Below are 18,689 nucleotides of genomic sequence, written 5' to 3'. Positions count from 1 at the left end.
TTAATATACCTCCTGTGAGGGTCACGTTTATATGTCAACTTGACTAGGCTCTGGTGCCCAGACAGTTAGTTGGTCAGACACCAGTCTAGATGTTACTGGGAGGGAATTTTTTGGATGTGATTACCTTTAGATCAATGGACTTCGAGTGGACTTCCCTAGCGATCCAATGGTTAGGAGTCTGCTTGGCAATGCAAGGGATACAGATTTGATCCCTGGTCTGGGAAGACCCCACATGCCATGGAGTGAGTAAGTGCCTGCACTGTAACTGCTGAGCCCACACACCGCAATTACTAAAGGCTGTGTGCTCTAGGGCCCGTGTGCAGCAGCTGCTGAGCCTGGTTGCTGCAAATACTGAAGCCCACGCACCTACAGCCCATACTCTGCAAGAAGAGAAGCCGCTGCAATGAGAAGCCTGTACAGAGTAGCCCCTGCTCACCACAACTAGAGAAAGCCTGAGTGCAGCAACAGAGACCTAACACAGCACCCCCCAACCCTTCTCATTAATTAAAAAAAAAAAAAAAGACTTCAAGTAAAGCAGATTACTCTCCATGCATGGGTGGGCCTCATCTAATCAGTTGAAGGCCATAGGAGGAAAGAAGGCAGGAATTCTGCCTCCAGACAGCCCTCAGACCTGAGCTGCATCATCAGCTCTTCCCTGGATCTCTAGCCTGTTGGCCTGCCCTGCAGACTTCACCCAGCCCCCACAATTACAAGAGCCATTTCCTTAAAATAATTCTCCTGCTATATGATATATAAATTTATATATATATATATATATATATATATATATATATATCTCCCATTGGTTGTTTCTCTGGAGGACCCTGATTGAGAAACCTTTCAGACTTCCTGTGGAGTAGAGCCTGGCAGCTCCCTTGGGGTTTCTTCTCCGACCCCACCGGGAAGGCAGTACATGTGCCCTGGTTGCATTTTTTTCCTGCCAGCACCCCAGTTTCACGCCTTGTAGGTCCTCACCACTTGTGTGAGGTCCCGCACACTGCAGCTGTGAAACTGCCCCAGAGCAGGGAGGCCTTTCTCCTGGCACACATGGTAGGTGTCTGTTTCTTTCTCATTGGGATGTGGAAACAGCAGAGCAGGTGACAGCACTCATCCCCCCAGAGGCAACTGCCAGGGAACCTGGAGTGGGACTGATGCCTGGAGGCTGACTCTAGCTCATGAGGGAAGCAGGGTGCAGTGGGGGATTTGCCTTCAATGTCCCTTCTGGCTCCCTCCAGCCTGAAACCCCTAGAGTTCCTGGCCAGATGGGCAGCATAAGTGGATGTGTGGGCATGGGGATGTCCACCATGCAGGCTCAGCCACTAGAAGAGCCAGGCTGGGGAAAAGGAGTCAAGGAGCCCCAGCTCAATGCAGAAACCTCTGGGGAATCCAAGGACCACGAGTCTGAAACTCCTGGCAGAGCAGGGTCTTTGAGCTTCCACTCATACCCTGTGGCCTCTCCAGCTCTCTCCCATCTCTGCCCCACTTTGTGGGTTTGACCCTTTGGGATGGCCATGCCTTCCCCAAGGTTGCAGTGCTTAGAGTGGCAGGACCCTCTCCCCACTGCCCATCAGGGCCCAGGGCTCGAATAGCAGCCAGAATAGCAATCACTCTCCTCAAATGGCCCACCCAGGGCTAAGGGGTCAGGGGCTCATGAGGCAGCCCTTTTTGTCCTGTTTGGTCCTGTTTGGATCCGCATCAGTGTTGCCTGTCTACACAACCTGACCGAAAGACTGGTTTCCAACCCCTACCCCCAGTGGGTCCTGGGCATCCAGGATTGAGGCTTAGAAATGCAACCCAGCAGGTCTCCCTCTTGTGATTCAGAGAGGAGTGATGGGCAAGGGACCCTCCCCCCGTATCAGCCCACATGCTTGAAACCTCCCCTCCCAAGCTCTCCCTCAGGTTCAGGCTGCCTGGCCTAATGATAGGAAACTGGCCTCACACACTCTCACGTCAGCCTCTGCCTCCCCTTGGCAGGTAACCAGAAAGCTTTTTCAGCCAGATGCTCAGAAGAAAACCTTCAGCCAATGAAGAGCTCACAGTGTGGAGCACAGTTGGCAGCCTCAATAACTCACGCCTTGTTTATTCTCACCGATGCTCACTCTTATCGTACTGCATGTGTTTCAACCACTCTGCGAATGTCCTCTGTCCAGAGAGAGAAAGTGGTTGTTTATTCGTTACTGTATGGGGGGGAGAGGGCTCCCTTGCTGCTAAGTCACTTCAGTCGTGTCCGACTCTGTGCAACCCCATAGACGGAAGCCCACCAGGCTCCCCCGTCCCTGGGATTCTCCAGGCAAGAACACTGGAGTGGGTTGCCATTTCCTTCTCCAATGCATGAAAGTGAAAAGTGAAAGTGAAGTCGCTCAGTCCGACCCTCAGCGACCCCATGGACTTCAGCCTTCCAGGCTCCTCTGTCCATGAGATTTTCCAGGCAAGAGTACTGGAGTGGGGTGCCATTGCCTTCTCCGGAGGGCTCCCTTAAAGGCTGTTAATATTATGCTGAAGGGAGAGGACAGGAGACTCAGACACTGAAAGGAGAGTGCGTACACAACTGGCCCTGGGGGCTCCTGGCGCAGAGTGAGGGGATGAGAGGCAGCGTGGTGACGCTGGATGGAAGAGAGGGCGGGGCTGTGGCTTTTATCTACGCTGTACACCTATTTGGGGGCTTGGCAGGGGTAAGTGGTCTTATAGTGAGGCCAAGCCCCCCTCCAGGCTCCCCGTGGCATGGGTTCCGGGGCCCCTGGTGGCAATACTTTCCTGGGTGTGCCGGAGAGGCACTTCCCTGGCTTGCTCCCCAGAGCTGTCCAGGGTCCTGAAATGCAGTCCTCTGGGGAATGCACAGACCACCCCCCCCCCCAAGTCTCAGATGCCCAAGACATTTCCTAGCTGTCACATCTTAGAGCTGCAGGTGGTCTTCGTTTCAACCTTTATCTGAGCAGCGCATATACAGCTACTTCCTTGATGGAAAAAGTAGGGACACTTACCCTTTGGCCAATGGGGCCATTTCTGTTACATTCCATCGTTAAGTTTCTTTATTCCAAAGTGGCCAAATGGGATGGGCTCACAGTCTTTGCAAACAAGCTGCCATAAGCTTAAGGGTCATGGCCATTCAGCTTGTGCCAAACTCAAGCTCCATATAAAATCAGTTGTTGGGCTTTCCACAAGATAATCCTTTTTTTCAAAGGGGGCAATTGCGACCAGGTTTGCTTTGTTGGGGAAAAGTACCCAAGAGGTCAGGAGACTCACTCAGCCCTGGGCTCTGTCAGCAAGGACGTTATCGCCAGCCTGCACTCAAGAGTTCTGGCGTGACTAGCCTTGGAAAGCCCTTAGGCTCAGGGCCCTCTTGTGAAGTATGCACAGATAAAAATGGGTCAGGCCTCATAGTCCACCACCCTCCAGGCTGAGGGAATGGTGCCAGTGGGAGGTCACGGCTGTGGAGGCTGTGACCTCTGTAAGCACATCCTTGTCTCACTTTGCCTGCTGGCAAGATGCCATCTGTAAGTGACTCCTCAGCCCCACTCTCGGCCAAATCTGGCATGACTCATTTGCTCCAGAAAAGGAATATAAATAAGCACCATCGCACCTTGACAAGCTGACAGGATTGACAAGCAGAGTAAATTCCCGTATCTGAGACTCTGAGGAGGAAGAGGTGATTTAACAGAGCCAGCTGCTGTCACCAGAAGAAAATAATTAAGGAAACCCAGCAGTGTGGAGGAAAACTGAGTGTGCAGAGGAGCCCTTCGGGTGGAGGGATCTGTGATCATTGGCGGCAGGAGGAAACCCACACGTATCAGCTGGAAATGAGCTTGGGAAGCTCATGCTAGGGACAGGCCGCATGAAGAGATGAGAAAGAGTGCAGAGGGGATGGGAGGTGGCTAGCCAAGGGAAGGAGGCTGTGGGCTGACGGGGATCCTGGTGAGGGGCTTAATTCTAGAGGCTTCTGCCTCAAGGTCAAGCACCCACTGTTCACACCCCACCCTCCTGAGGGGTGCAGTCAGTTCTACATGGAGCTTCCCCCTCTCCATGGAAGAGTTGGGAAGGCCTGTTTCAGAGCTGACCCATGCACACGTGCACACATAATGCTTATAAGCTGGGGGATACCCAGAAAGGTGTGGACACTCTGCCCTTTGCCCAGGGAAGGGTGAGTCCCTGGACAAAGAGGTCAAAGAAGAGCACTGCGGCAGAAGAAAGAGGCAGTGTGACAAGCTGTGCCTTCACTTCCACCTCTTTGGGGTCTTGGGAAAGGTCCTGGCAGGCTCAGGGAATTTAGGTTTCCCAGCCTAGAGGTGACCTCCCATGCTCCCACCCTCACTTGCTGATGAATGAGAACTGTGGGCACATCCTCAGACTGAGCCGTATGAGACAGGGTCATAGCAGGGGCTGAACCTGTAAAACCGGACCTAACAAGGAGTCAGCAGAGACCCTGAGTCAGGGATAAAGAGCCTGGGTGTCCCTCGGCCAGCTGGGCTCCAGACACTGGACCTCTGCAGAGTACACAGAAACAGCAGGGGAAGTGTCTCCAGAACAACCCCTCACCCCCCAAGCAGCAGCCAGAACTCAACCAGGTGTGGTGGATGCAGTGCCCCGTTGTGCCAGCTGGGAGCTGGAGCTCTCTGCTTGTTTATAGGATCGTTGGCTCTGATTGTGACTGTGGCTTGTGGCAAAGCCTCAGAGAAGCCATGTCCACTCACATGGCACAGGGGTGGGAAGAGCCCAATGCCTCCATGGCCTGGTAGGGATGGGGAAGGAGACCAAGACTCCTAAATAGCGTCCCCTCCTTGAAGGAAATCCTCTCATCCTCCCAGGACCTCCCTTCAAATGGGCCAAATCCTCTTCTTGTCCAAAGATTTGCCTCTCCAGAGCTTACTTGTCCTGAGTGACCCCAGCCCCAGTGCAGACAAAGCACCTCCTTGGTGAGGGCAGAGGGGATGATCCAGTGTGTGGCCAGTGATGCACAAATCTCTCTCCATCTCCCCCTAGTCCCCAGTAAGGGCTTGCCGGGCAATCAGTCACTATGTGGGGCTCTCCTCAGCCCTTTGGAGGAAACCAGGGTGGGCAGAATGAGATCAGCTCACCCTAGAGCTCCAGGACAAGCTAGTGGCCCAAATTGCAAAGCAGATCCCGAGCCAGTGGGGAGGCCCCAGTCCAAGGGGAATGAGTGTGTTCCACTCCCAGACCTGCGTGCCAAGTACAGACACAAGTGTGCCATATTCACAGAGCCAGGGCATAAAGAGAAGATGGACCCTTCCTGAAGGGCCCTTCCGTGTGTCTTAATGACAGTGTGAGGTGGGGGCCGCCTGTGAGGCTCCCAGCTGCTCCATTGAGCAGGTATGTAGGCGGGGCACCTTCTGGACTCTCCAGGTCACACTAGGATGTAGGCTGCTCAGAAGTTAACATCAGGTGGGAGCCGGTGGAACCAAGTTGTTGCTGCACCCACTCTCCACGTGGGTCAGGGAAGTGGAGGGGCACTTGCACCATGCCTTGCCTCTCCTCCTGGCCCCCTGAACTATTTTTTCACCAGGCTCACACCAAGTGCCCTCTAGCCCAGGCACCCGGAGTCAGGAACCTATAGGCAGGTTCCACTGCTTACAGGAGACCAGGTGGTACTTCCGTTGCCAATACTATCCTTTCTGTTTGCTTTTTAGGAATAAAGTTCAGCATCGGGCCACAGCAGCCGCACAACGTGAGTTCTGAGAGTTTGATGAATCTCAGCATGGGCAGCTTGGGGAAGGTTGGGGAGGCCAGGGAAGAAATTCAGAGCTCACATTAAATCCATTCTTGGAAAGAAAAATGTGTCCTACCTTTCCCAGGAGCCTTGGGAACAAAGCCGGGGACCTTGGACCCATGAATTTCCCTTTCCCGTGGATGGCGGCTCCCGCCTGTGCTAATAGAAGCGTTAAATCTGAGCCTGGTTCCTTCAGGCCACCAGCTCCCCCTTCGCCTCCTCGCCAGGAGGTTGTTCCTGGGAGACCTGCGCCATCTAGTGGCCAAAATAACACTTGCCCCCCCCCCCACCCCGCCCCGGACGCCCCCCACACCACGGCCCTTGAGGGGCGAGGGGACTCTGGGGGCTGTATGCGGGCTCAGGCCAAAGGGGTCGCATCCTGCAGGGCCAGGCTCTCCCCTTCGTCCTCATCTGAGAAAAACCTCAGCCCACAGAGGAGGCAGGGACCCCGGCCTTGGCGAGTGCCTGGTCCCGTGGGACCCTTAGCGCCCAGTTGCTCTGTACACGCTGCTAACCACCTCTCTTCTTGCCCCAGGACCTCCCACCAGGCAGTTCCCAGGATGGTGCCTTTAAGGCAGCCACGGAGAGGGTCACCCGAGACCTGTCCAGTCGCGCCCCGCGGGGCCTGAGCCTGCGGGTGTCCCAGGACCCTCAAGCTCAGCTAAACGCGGGGGCCCGTCTGCGACCCCGGCAGCGCCGCCGGCGGCTGCTCATCAAGAAAATGCCGGCTGCGGCGGCCCTCCCCGCCAACAGCTCGGCCGGCACGTGGGTCGGGCCGGCCCCCGGGGCCCTGGCCGGCCGCTGGGCCAGCCTGCGCGACACGCAGCGGGAGCGCAAGCGGGTGATGCGCGAGGCGTGCGCCAAGTACCGCGCCAGCAGCAGCCGCAGGGCGGTCACGCCGCGCCACGTGTCCCGCATCTTCGTGGAGGATCGCCACCGCGTGCTGTACTGCGAGGTGCCCAAGGCGGGCTGCTCCAACTGGAAGCGCGTGCTCATGGTGCTGGCCGGGCTGGCCGCGTCCACCGCCGACATCCAGCACAACACCGTGCACTACGGCAGCGCCCTGAAGCGGCTGGACACCTTCGACCGCCAGGGCATCCTCCACCGCCTCAGCACCTACACCAAGATGCTCTTCGTGCGCGAGCCCTTCGAGAGGCTGGTCTCCGCCTTCCGCGACAAGTTCGAGCACCCCAATAGCTACTACCACCCCGTCTTCGGCAAGGCCATCCTGGCCCGCTACCGGGCCAACGCCTCTCGGGAGGCCCTGCGGACGGGCTCCGGCGTGCGGTTCCCCGAGTTCGTGCAGTACCTGCTGGACGTGCACCGGCCGGTGGGCATGGACATCCACTGGGACCACGTCAGCCGGCTCTGCAGCCCCTGCCTCATCGATTATGACTTTGTGGGCAAGTTTGAGAGCATGGAGGACGATGCCAACTTCTTCCTGAGCCTCATCCACGCGCCGCGCAACCTGACCTTCCCCCGGTTCAAGGACCGGCACTCGGAGGAGGCGCGGACGACAGCCCGCATCACCCACCAGTACTTCGCCCAGCTCTCTACCCTGCAGCGGCAGCGTACCTACGACTTCTACTACATGGACTACCTGATGTTCAACTACTCCAAGCCCTTTGCAGACCTGTACTGAGGGGCGGGGCCAGCCCCACCCACTCACCGGTCCGCAGGGGCATCCCACTCCCCCTTGGGTCCTCACCTGCGAGCTGAGATGTACCCAGAGCGACAGGGCTCTGAGGAGGCTCTGAGGGTGGCGCGGGCCCTTCGGGGGTGGACAGAGGCCCAGGCCTTGGACCAGACCCTGGCCGTTGTCCCATAACCCCCTTCCATACTCCTCAAATAAGGAAGATGCTGGGGGGTGGTGGGGAGGGTGGTGAGCTGGACAGTCCAGAGTCCCAGCTGCCCACACCCAGCTCCGCCAAGAGTCAGGATGACCAGGGATGACCAGGGAAGTCTGAGGCCCCGCGGACGAGGGCCCCAGCGGTAAGGGATTTCCCTTAGCATTGCCTTGAACCAAACCGCGCGGTTTGCAGCTTTTCTACAACCCAGGGGGGAGTTTCCCTTGGAATGAGGTTTGAAATAAAGCACATGGTTTCCAGAGCAGAGGTATCTATACTTTGTGTGTTGGTGCGGGAGCACAGGGACCCTTCCCCGGGGCTTTCTGGGGCTCTTCCTCCCTTGGGAGGATGGTGGGAGCCAGGCACCTGCAGGCCCCGCCCAGGGCATGCGCAGAAAAAGCAGAGGCCCCAGCAGTGCCGGTTCTGGGCCCGCAGTAGCGTCTCCACTCAGGCTCCCAAGGCCAGAACGCCACCAACAAGGTCCTGAGATCTCAGTACCGGCACACTTTATCCTGAAAGAAGACAGACCTGTCCCCGTGGAGGGCCTTCTCTCAGTGCACTTTATGGGGGCTTTCTGGGGACTGCCAGAGCACTGACAAGCTCTCTAGACCGGCTGACCTTTGGAGTTGCCCCTGCGGTCAGTGCTACACTGTACATGGATCTCAGGGGTGTGGCATTTCCAGGTGAGAACGGTGCCATCCCTGGCGTTCTTTTCTATTTTATTTTATTCTTTTGGCTGTGCTGGGTCTTTGTTACTGTGCACAAGCTTTCTCTAGTTGCAGTAGGAGGGTTTCTCCTTGCAGTGGCTTCTCTTGTTGCAGAGCTCGGGCTCTCGAGGACACAGGTTCAGAAGTTGAGGTTCATGGGCTTAACTACCCTGAGGCACATGGAATCTTCCTAGACCAGCGATCAAGTCCGTGTTCCCTGCATTGGCCGGCTGATTATTAACCACTGGACCACCAGGGAAGTCCTGTCTCCGGCTTTCTGAACCTGAGATAAGCAGGGCTTTGGCCCAATGATGTCATCTGCAGACCCCCTAACACTGGCCTTGATCCCTGACTTCATTCGCCTGACAGAACCACCCGAAAGCCGCCAGGGTCGCCTGCTTCTATTTGAACCAGCACTGGCGGAGGGAGGGGAGAACTGTAGAGGAACCACCTCCTCCTAAAGCTTACATTGTCACATGCAGAAATGGCTCAGAAGCCAGGGCCACTCTTGAAAGGTCTCAGAGAAAGTGTTGGAGCTCTGAGTGTGGGCATGGCCGTGGCAGTTTTGGGGTCTTGTTTTAATGGGAAGTGCAGCCTGGCTGTTTCTAGGGCCTGTCTGTCTGACACTTTGGGTCTCATCTTTCTGTCAGCCTGTCCCCCGGCAGTCTGCCGCATGCCCTCCTGGTCTTTCTGTGACCTGCCTGCAGATCCCTCCTGGGAGATTGCTCTCTGTCTGTTCCCATGTGCTAAGGGTGAAGCTCCCAGACCCTGACAGGATGCTGCTGGTCCTCAGGGTGAAACAAGCTACTGGATCCCAGCCAGGCTCATGCTGCCATGAGCTACTCCATCTTTCTTTTGGGGCTTTAGAAAGTTTAAAAGTAGTAGAACAAGGGGATTGAGGCTTCCCCCTGCTTGCCCCCAGGCACAGGCATCCAAGAATGCCGAGCAGGGCAAGGCCTCTCCTTGGGTTGCAGCTGACAGCGACCTGGGCCATAGGACAGAAGGAATTCAGAGGGGCAGAGAGGAGGCCGGGGTCAGGGCCCAAGAGACTCGAAGGTGTGGAAGGCAGGAGGAGGCTGAGAGGCTGACCCACACCCAGGCCAGGGCCAGGTCAATGTGAGAGGAGGCAGGGAGGGCCTGGCTCACCATGACCCAGAAGTTGCCTCTTCTGGGCTGCGGTACCCACAAAGTGAGGCGGAATTCACCATGTAGAAACCGTGTCTCTGGTCGAGGACACATTTGACAAATGTGTCTCCAGTATTTTTGCCTGGAGATTCCCGTGGACAGAGGAGCCTCACAGGCTGTAGTCCACAGGGTTGCACAGAGTAGACAAGACTAAAGCAACTTAGTACGTACACACATGGCAATGTCACTGGTCTGCTCAACAAAGAGAGACCCAGAGGCCAGGCTGGGGCAGCCTGCAGGGCGCCTTCACCCAGTGCTGCTGCTTGGAGATGGTCAGGATTGTCCCGGGGACCGTCCTTCCGTGGTGTTGGGGTGTGTGTGTGTGTGTGTATTGGAAAGTCGGAAAAGATACCTTGTGTCATCTCACGGAGACAACCAGGCCTGGATTGGGCAGATGTACACACACAGCACAGGCTTCCCAGGTGCGCTAGCAGTGAAGAACCTGCCTGCCAATGCAGGAGACACAGGAGACTGGGGCTCCATCCTTGGGTTAAGAAAATCCCCTGGAGGAGGGCATGGAAACCCACTCCAGTATTCTTGCCTGGAGAACCCCCATGGACAGAGAAGCCTGGAGGGCTACAGTCCATGGGGTCACAAAGAATCGGACACGACTGAAGTGACTGAGCATGCATGCACACACACAAAACATCCATCAAAAAGGGTCTTTCCTTCTGGTGGCAGTGGCAGGGAACACAGTCCGGGCGATGATCATCATCACCACTTGATGGCCCCCAGCACAAGCTCCAGAAGCCCAGCCCTGAGACCTCACCCTGGATCCACTGAGGTGGTCCTGAACCCAGCTCCAGCCCCCAAGCCCAGCCTCATCTAGCCCCAGGGCTTGGAGACAGTGGACTTAACTGTTGACACAGGAAAGTGTGTGTGTGTTTCATGGGGGAGGAGGGTAGCATGCGAGTCTGTGTATGTGTATATTTGTGAGTGGTGTGGCAAGGATCTGTCTTATGGGCATCTGGGTCTGGGCTGAGAGTGTGTGCACATGCGTGTGAGCCTGTATACGCGTTGAGGGCTTGGGGGTACTGTGGACCATCCTCCTTCGTTCACCACTTTCTGGGGTATAGTCTGAAGGGGGCCGTTTGGGTCAGGGACCCAAGAAGGGGCTACAGGCTCCCCCCAGGGCTCATGCAGGTCCATCAAGTTAGAAAAATAACCACTGAACCCCCAGTGCCTTTGCAGGCCTGGTCCTCCCAATGGGCCCTTTCTGGGGCAACCCACAGTGAAGTCCCTGCCAGGCCTTTGTCCTGACAGTGGCTGAGACCTCCCAGATGTGAGCCCGGCTCTCTGAGTGTTCAAGAGAATGCGTGCTTATTAAGTCATTTCAGTCATGTCTGACTCTGCGACCCCATGGACTGTAGCCCACCAGTCTCCTCTGTGGGGTTCTCCAGACGAGAGAGAACACTGGAGCGGGTTGTCGTGCCCTCCCCCAGTGGATCTCCCTGACCCAGGGACTGAACCCATGTCTCTTCTATCTCCTGCACTGGCAAGCTGGTTCTTTACCACTAGCGCCACCTGGGAAGCCGGTTAAAGAGAATGCTGCTGCTGCTGCTGCTAAGTCACGTCAGTCGTGTCCGACTCTGTGTGACCCCATAGACGGAAGACCACCAGGCTCCCCCGTCCCTGGGATTCTCCAGGCAAGAACACTGGAGTGGGTTGCCATTTCCTTCTCCAATGTGTGAAAGTGAAAAGTGAAAGTGAAGTCGCTCAGTCGTGTCCGACCCTTAGCGACCCCACGGACTGCAGCCTACCAGGCTCCTCCATCCATGGGATTTTCTAGGCAAGAGTACTGAAGTGGCTTGCCATTGCCTTCTCCGGTTAAAGAGAATAGATGTCCCCAAAACCTAGGGTCCCCATGAGGCCTGTGAGCCCCACAGTCTCTGGGGAGATGAGATGCCAGGTCAAGCCAGGTGGCACCTCTGGCTCCAAGATGTGACACAACCCTCCCGTCTGCTGTCACCATGGGCCCTGGTCATCCAGATAGTGGTGGGCAGGCAGTGGATGGAGGGACAGTTGTCCAGCATCCTCTCCCCTTCCAGGCAGGGCTTGTTTGTCAATTTCATCCTCAGGTTGACTCCCCTGGGTGGGGGGCCGGGGGGAGCCCCAGGAGAGACCTGAGGGCAGGAGGCGGTCTCCTCTTTCCCACCACCCTCTCTCAGCCCTCTCCTCTCTGGGGAGCACCCATGGCTAACCAAGGGAATTTCCTCCTGGTATGTCCCTCACCTCACCCAATGCTGGGGGACCAGAGCTGGGACAGGATGATTAGTGTTGATCCATGGCCCCAGGACCCCTGGTGGCTCAGACGGTAAAGAATCAGCCTGTAATACAGGAGACCTGGGTTCAATCCCTGGGTTGGGAAGATCCCCTGGAGGAAGGCATAGCAACCCACTCCAATATACTTGCCTGGAGAATCCCCATGGACAGAGGTGCCTAGTCCCTGGGGTTGCAAAGAGTCGGATACGACTGAGCGACTGAGCGACTAAGCACTAAGCACAGGGCCCCAGGAATGGACCAGGGTGGTCTCCAGGACCTGGGAGTGGATGATGGTCTGGGGCTGAGCGGGGCTGAAATCATCCTGCCCCATCTCTGGGCCCCCATGCTGGTGGGTACAATGACCCTGGATGAAGCTGGCGGCGTGTGTCAGCCTTGGCTCCTCTTGCTGGAGAGGGCGGCCTCCAGGGTCTACAGGGCCCAGGCGAGGGAGAGGGCCTGTGAGCCCTGAGCTTTGGTTCCTCTGGATGGTCGGGCCTGACGGGGAGGCCGGCGCTGCTACTTGACTTATCACGCTGCGCAGAAGGCCCTTTGCACAGGAGACTCAGTTGCAAAATGACAGCAGACAGTGCCCAGGGGTCTGCAGGAGCTGGGGCCACCTGGGACCTTCGGTCCCCTCCCCCACCTCTGGGTCGGCCTCCGAAAGAGTGGGGGAGGGGAGAGAGAGGTACTCCTGAGAGCACCTGAAGCCCAGAACAAGGATCCGGGGCCAGAGGTCAAAGTGAGTAATTCAAACTGTGGGGCCCGAGAATGTGCCGGCATGAATCAAGCGCTCTTGATGGGCAGGTGCGATGCTGGCCACTCCCACGCGCTGGCAGCCCTGGCACGCCTCTACCTCATAGATGAAAAGGCTGAGGCACAGGGAGTCCCGCCCAGAGCTGCACAGCAACCGCACCTGGTGCTGCAATTCCACGCAGAGGACTGGGCGCCCTCGCTTTTGTGCACGCCCACCGCCCCGCCCCGCTCGACGTCAATGCAGTTCAAGGAGCGGGCGGGGAAGGGGGCGCGGCCGGGCGCGCGCCTTCTCAGGCAGAGACAGCACTAGGCCACCAGAGGGCGCCAAACCCTCACCGCTGATCCGCGGCCTGAGCATCCCCAGCCGTCCACGAGGTGGCAGCAACGCCCCGGTTGTGTGTGGCTCTTGCGGTCCGGAGCGTGCCCCAGACACAGAGGAGGCTGTGCGGGTTTTCTGCCCGCTGCCCCTCCCAGCCTTCCCCAACCCTCTCTCCAGGCAGACAGTGGAGGTCAGTCTCAAACCCACCAGCTCCAGAGGACCCCAGACATCCCCAGCGCCCCTCATGGGTCTAATGGGGCGGTAAGCTTTAGGAAGCCCTGGAGGGCACAGACCGGTCCACACGGACAGGGGGGTCAGGGGTCAGCCGGGGTGCTGCCTTCGGTCCTGCTGGCTTCACTCCCCTCTTTGGCAAGCTTAGATTGGGGGCACACCCTGACCCACCTTGTTCCTTCTGTCTCCTGCCCCTGGCAAACCCCAAAGCAGCCAACCCCTGCAGCCTGCCCCCTCAGCTGCAAGAGGAGAGGACTCACTGGGCTCTCCCTACAGTCACCATCACAAAGCTCTCAGGGCCACCAACAGCCCGCAGGCATTCGTCCTCCACTGTCCATGCGGTTGACCCGAGCCTTCCGTGACCTCAGCCACACCACACACATGTTCACGTGGACGCGCACACACACACATGCCTGCATGGGCACACACATGCACACGCACACACACAGAGAAATGTGCAGAACTGACAGAGCACCTCTTACTTCAATGAAAGGAAAGGGGAGGGCCAGATAGGTCCTCGTGTCTCCTGTCAAATTGATGCTCCAAGTGCATTGAGCCCATTGTCCCCCTCCCTCTGCCCTGCCAGGGTCCACCCTCCAATCACTCTAGGAGCCCAGCCCCTGGTCTCCTCCTCAGAGGCATTGCCCTCTCTCTGCTGGCTCATTAGGCTTCAGCAGCGCCCCGTCTTCAAAATCAAAGAAGCCTTAGCCCCCAAACCAAAGAGGCCCTCCAGCCCTGGCCCCATTTCTGTCTGCTCCTTCTCTGCAAAACTTGTCCCGCCACCTCACGCCTCCTCCAGCCTTTTGCTCTTAAACATTCTGTGGTCTGCCTGCCAGTCCCCCCACCCACAGAAGTGGCTCGCTTCTGAGTCTCCAACGATCCCATGTTCTGAATTCGACAGTCACCCCTCGATCTGCATGCTCCCTGGACCAGCTCGCCTGCCACACTCCACTGTCCGGTGGACTCCCAAACCGGCACCTCCAGCCCTGACCTCAGACCTCAGACCTCAGACCACACCCCTACCGGCTGTCTCAGGGCACCTCCCATCTCTCCCAGCTTTCCTCCCCAGACCTCTCATCAGCCTTCCATCCCGATTGGCCCTGGAGGTCATCCTGAATCCGTGCACTTCTTTTCTTGTCGAGTGTCTTCATCTTTTTTTCCATGTGGGATCTTAATTCCAGAACCAGGGATTGAATCCATGTCCCCTGCAGTGGAAGCACGGAATCTTAACCACTGGACCACCAGGATTCCACTTCATTCCCTCCTAGGCCCCTGAAGTAATGTTAAGAATTCTGGCTTTACTGCTATACTGGAGACTGCTCTAAGCATTTCATATATATTACCTTATGGAATCATCACAACCCTGAAAGGTAGGTATAGTCATTTATCCTCCCAGTTTTTACAGAAGAGGAAACTGGCACACACAGAGGTTATGTAATTTGCCCAAGCTCACACAGACATGAAGAGGATGTTCCAAGATTCAGACCCTGGCATTCTGGCTCTGGTATCCCCCAGTGTGCTCTCACGCTTCTGCAGAAAAAGGTGAGAACTAGACTCCTGCTGGGCACAGGGGATGGAAAGAAGGGAAGGGAGAGAGAAGCAATGGCCCAAGGGATCTGGGCTCAACAAGAAAGGCTGTGAGGGCAAGAAAGGCTGACAGCAGGGAGAAGGTGGGAGGGTCTGTATAGGAAGTAAGGTGGGCGTTGGGAGTCTGTGACCTTGGAGATGGTGTGATTTCTTGTGATGGCAAGGACTGACTGTAGCTGGCTGGGGAGGGGAGCAGGTGGCGGGGAGCACGGAACTTGTAGCAAGTCATGTCTCACAGACATACACTCTTCAGCCTCCTCTTGGTCCAAGGACGCCATCCCACACCTGTGTTTGCACCCAACCCCATCACGTCATTCCTGACACCTGCCTGTCACCTGGGACAGTCTGTGTCTACCTCTCTGGCACCGCTGTGTGTGGGTCCGCCTGACTGCGGGCTAGGTGGTGTCGCCTGGGCTGCGAGTTGGGCCTCTCTTTGGGGTACAAAGCCTGGGAGTGGAGCTGGGAGCTGCTGGTGGGGAGACCCAGGTGGGCGAAGGGCAGTTTGGGCCAACTCGGGAAAGACGACCCAGCCAGGCAGGACGGACCAGGGCAGTGAAGGCAGGTAGGTCAGGAAGGAAAGCTGCATTCTTACTCTCCAAGCCCATGTGCTGAATTTTACTTTTCCTTTTATTTATTTCTTCTGCTTAAATCCTGTTTCTCTCCCTGAGGCGTCCAATCTATTATTTAACATTGGATTGTGCGATTGAAACTCCCAGGCAAATTGAAAATTATTTGTGTTTGAGGTTTCAGGCATGAAGCCGAGGCAACTGTTTCTGGGAAATCCTGGGCACCTGGGTGAAGGTTAAGAGCCCACAGCCCTGCCCCGTGAAGGGGTGGGGGGAGCGGCTGGGGGTCCAAGCCCCCAGGCCCTGCCTGGCTCAACCCAGGCCTCACGCACCCGGTGCCCACGACTCAGGAGTCATTCATCTCCACTTGGATTTCACTTGGAGACACCGTCCGCACCTCCCACCAAGCAGGCGCCCTCAGCCCTCAACCCTGCACCCACCCTGGGGGAGGCCTGGGTCACAGGAGAATTAATGGCACAAGGACCAGGGTCACCCTCATTTTTAAGGCTCAGGCTCTCCGTGGGTTTGCAGCCAGGGTTGCTGGCCTAATGGGGTCTGTGAGGTCACAGGACCCAGGGTGGGGCTGAGGGCCCTGACCTGGGGCGGGGAGCAACCGGCCTCTGAAACCCGAGGGCTGAGAGGAGTGTCATCCCATAGGGCTGCCTCCAAGGACACCCCTCCAAGGAATCCCCACCCCCACCCCACCCCCAGGCAGAGTGGGCTTGAGTTCCCGCGGGGCACTTGCCTCCTGTGTGCGACGTGGAGAGAGCAGTACCTCTTCACGGTGATAAAGAGATTGGATTTTGTGCTAGAAACAACGGGAAGTCACAGAAGGGCTTTGAGACCTGGAGATGCGACAGCTTTTCTTTGTCAAAAAAGATGTGTTTAAAAAAAAAAAAGCATAAAGGCCTTCCCTGGCTGCCCAGGGATTAAGATTCTGACCTTCCAGTGCCGGGGTTGCAGTTTTGATCCCTGATTGGGGAACTAAGATCCCACTTTCTGCAGGGCACAGCCAAAAAATAAAATAATAATTAAATGTTTTATTTGAGATAAGGACGTCCCTGGCGCCCAGTGGTTAAAACTCTGTGCTTCCACTGCAGGGGGCCCAGGTTCAGTCTGTGGTCGGGGAACTAGGATCCCACATGCCTCACAGTGAGGCTAAAAAAAAAAAAACATAAGAAAGATCCATAAGAGGAGAGGCCATGGGCACTCATCCACACCAGGTTTCCTGAGCTGTCACATGTGCCAGGCACTGTGCCAGCTGCTGGGGGCTCATGGCGGTGGCTCCCGTGTGCTCCTGCTAAGAACCAGGCCCAGCACGTGGGATGACAGTGGGACTGTGGATCCCCGACATGGATCGATCCTCAGCCACTCAGTCGGGTCAGAGAGCTTCTGCTGCCCCTATAGGAACACGATGGGGAGGGTGGGTGCGTGCACTTGTGCACGTGGTCACGTGTCCAACTCTTTGCCACCCCATGGACTGTAGCCCGCCAGGCTCCTCTGTCCCTGGGGATTCTCCAGGCAAGAATACTGGAGTGGGTTGCCATTTCCTCCTCAAGGGGATCTTCCTACCACAGGGATCGAACCCAGGGCTCCCGCACTGCAGGTGGATTCTTTACTGTCTGAGCCAGGGGGCAGGTGCACAAAAGACTCTCTCAGACCAGCCTTCCTCCAGCTCCTGTCACAAACCTCAGGAAACACTGATACGCTTATAGCATAAATGTCACTTTGCACCACTTCCCCCAGAGAATGCATCATCTTTTCAGAGGCCTCTGGAATATATACAGAAGTTTATCACAGGGCTTCCCTGGTGGCTCAGTGGTAAAGAATCTGCCTACCAGTGCAGGAGACACTGGTTCGATCCCTAATCCAGGAAGAGCCCACATGACAGAGCAGCTGAGCCCGTGCGCCACAACTATTGAGCCTGTGCCCTAAGGCCGCAGAGCAGCAACCACTGAGCCCTCACGCTGCAACTACTGAAGCCCGTGTGCCTAGAAGCCGTGCTCTGCAACAAGGAAAGTCTCCGCAATGAGAAGCCAGCACACCACAGCTAGAGTAGCCCCCTGCTTATCACAACTAGAGAAAAGCCCGTGCAACAACGAAGACCCAGCACAGCCAAAAATAAACATAAATAAATAACATTTTTTAAAAAGGTTTTCACAGATCCCTCCGAGTCTGTCTCTCTCTCTCACACACATGCACACCCCTCAGTTCCAAAAGAAGGTATGTAAAATATAAAAGTCACATATTCAGACAACAATGACGTGAATGGAGCTTACAGCAGCTGGGACCTTTTGGGAGCAAGTATAAGAAATGTGTTGGCAGCAGTTTCAGTTGAAGGAGGACCTGATGAGAGGTCCAGGATGATGGGGACTCACACACACACAGTGGGGCTGCAGGGCCCAAGCCTGGGACCCGGAGTGCCACCAAGGCTCTTCATCAGGCTTGCCTCTGCTCCCCTGGAGGGCTCTTTCCTGCTTCTCTGTCCCACTGTGCATCATCTGCTTCCCCTGCTCCTTCTGTGCCCACGGGAGAAACTCAGGCAGGGGACTCACCAGGGACTTCACTGCCCAGGGAGGGACTGGACTCAGTCCCCATCCAAGGGACACTCTCATGGGCCCTGCAGTTCCATCTCTGGAAATCTGTCCTGCAGAAACTCCATGCAGAAGACAAAAATGTACACAGGAAATGGTCACTCCAGCATGATGTGAACTAGCTATTAAAACACTGGAAACACCTTAAATAGGCATCAGTAGAAAATTAGGCAAATGCTGTCCACTCGTGCTGCCAAATTTGATGCATCCACCTAATTAAGAAAGCAGTGGTTCCCCTCATTCACTTATTCAACAGGTACATCTCAGCGCTTGTGGGAGGCGCACTGTGCTCAGTGAAGGGGACTCAGTAGTGAATAAAACCAAACCCCATCCTTGCCTCACAGAGCTCACTCTACCTGGGGAGTCTGATGCTAGTGAAGTATTAACACCCTAGGTGCAGCTTCCTGAACTCAGGAGGGCTGTGGTGCAGATAAACTGAATAGAGAAGTCAGGGAAGACTTCCTGGAGGAAGTGATGATTGAACCCAGATCAGGACAAGAGGGAGATGAAGGAAAAGAGCATGTGCAAATGTCCAGGGGTAAAAGATTGTGTCGCCAATGAGGGAAGGAGGAAAAGGGATGGTGGTGGATGCCATGGTGAGCCACCCAGATGCCCTTCGGGAGGGCAGAGCCTCCGGTGCCAGCAGCGCTGCTGGCAGACAATGCTCTTGTGGGGTTGTCTAGATTAAAGACAGGGGCTTCCCAGGTGGCATTAGTGATGAAGACCCCACCTGCCACTGCAGGAGGCACAAGAGAAATGGGTTTGATTCCTGAGTCAGGGAGATCCCCTGGAGGAGGAAATGGCAACCCACTCCAGTATTCTTGCCTGGAGAACCCCATACAGTCCCAGGGGTCAAAAAGAGTCGGACACGACTCAAGGGACTTAGCAGGCATACACGTAGGCTAAAGACAGGTGC

General features: G+C 56.4%; 1 protein-coding gene across 2 annotated transcripts in view; it reads left to right on the top strand.

Moving 5' to 3' along the window:
* Positions 1-7,477, top strand: part of CHST8 (carbohydrate sulfotransferase 8) — a 72,618-nt gene extending 65,141 nt beyond the window's left edge. For both annotated transcript variants that reach the window (XM_055411101.2, XM_088830540.1), the window contains 2 exons: positions 5,643-5,680; positions 6,258-7,477. In XM_055411101.2, coding sequence (XP_055267076.1) covers positions 5,643-5,680; positions 6,258-7,364 — 1,145 coding nt within the window. In that variant the 3' untranslated portion in view covers positions 7,365-7,477. The remainder of the gene's footprint in view (positions 1-5,642; positions 5,681-6,257) is intronic.
* Positions 7,478-18,689: the final 11,212 nt, after the last annotated feature.

This window comes from Moschus berezovskii, chromosome 22, assembly GCF_049115385.1.
Source record: "Moschus berezovskii isolate FMDL1 chromosome 22, NW_MosBer_1.0, whole genome shotgun sequence".
Classification (NCBI taxonomy): domain Eukaryota; kingdom Metazoa; phylum Chordata; class Mammalia; order Artiodactyla; family Moschidae; genus Moschus; species Moschus berezovskii.
Note: the sequence above shows the minus strand (reverse complement) of the source record. Positions and strands in the feature narration are given on the sequence as shown.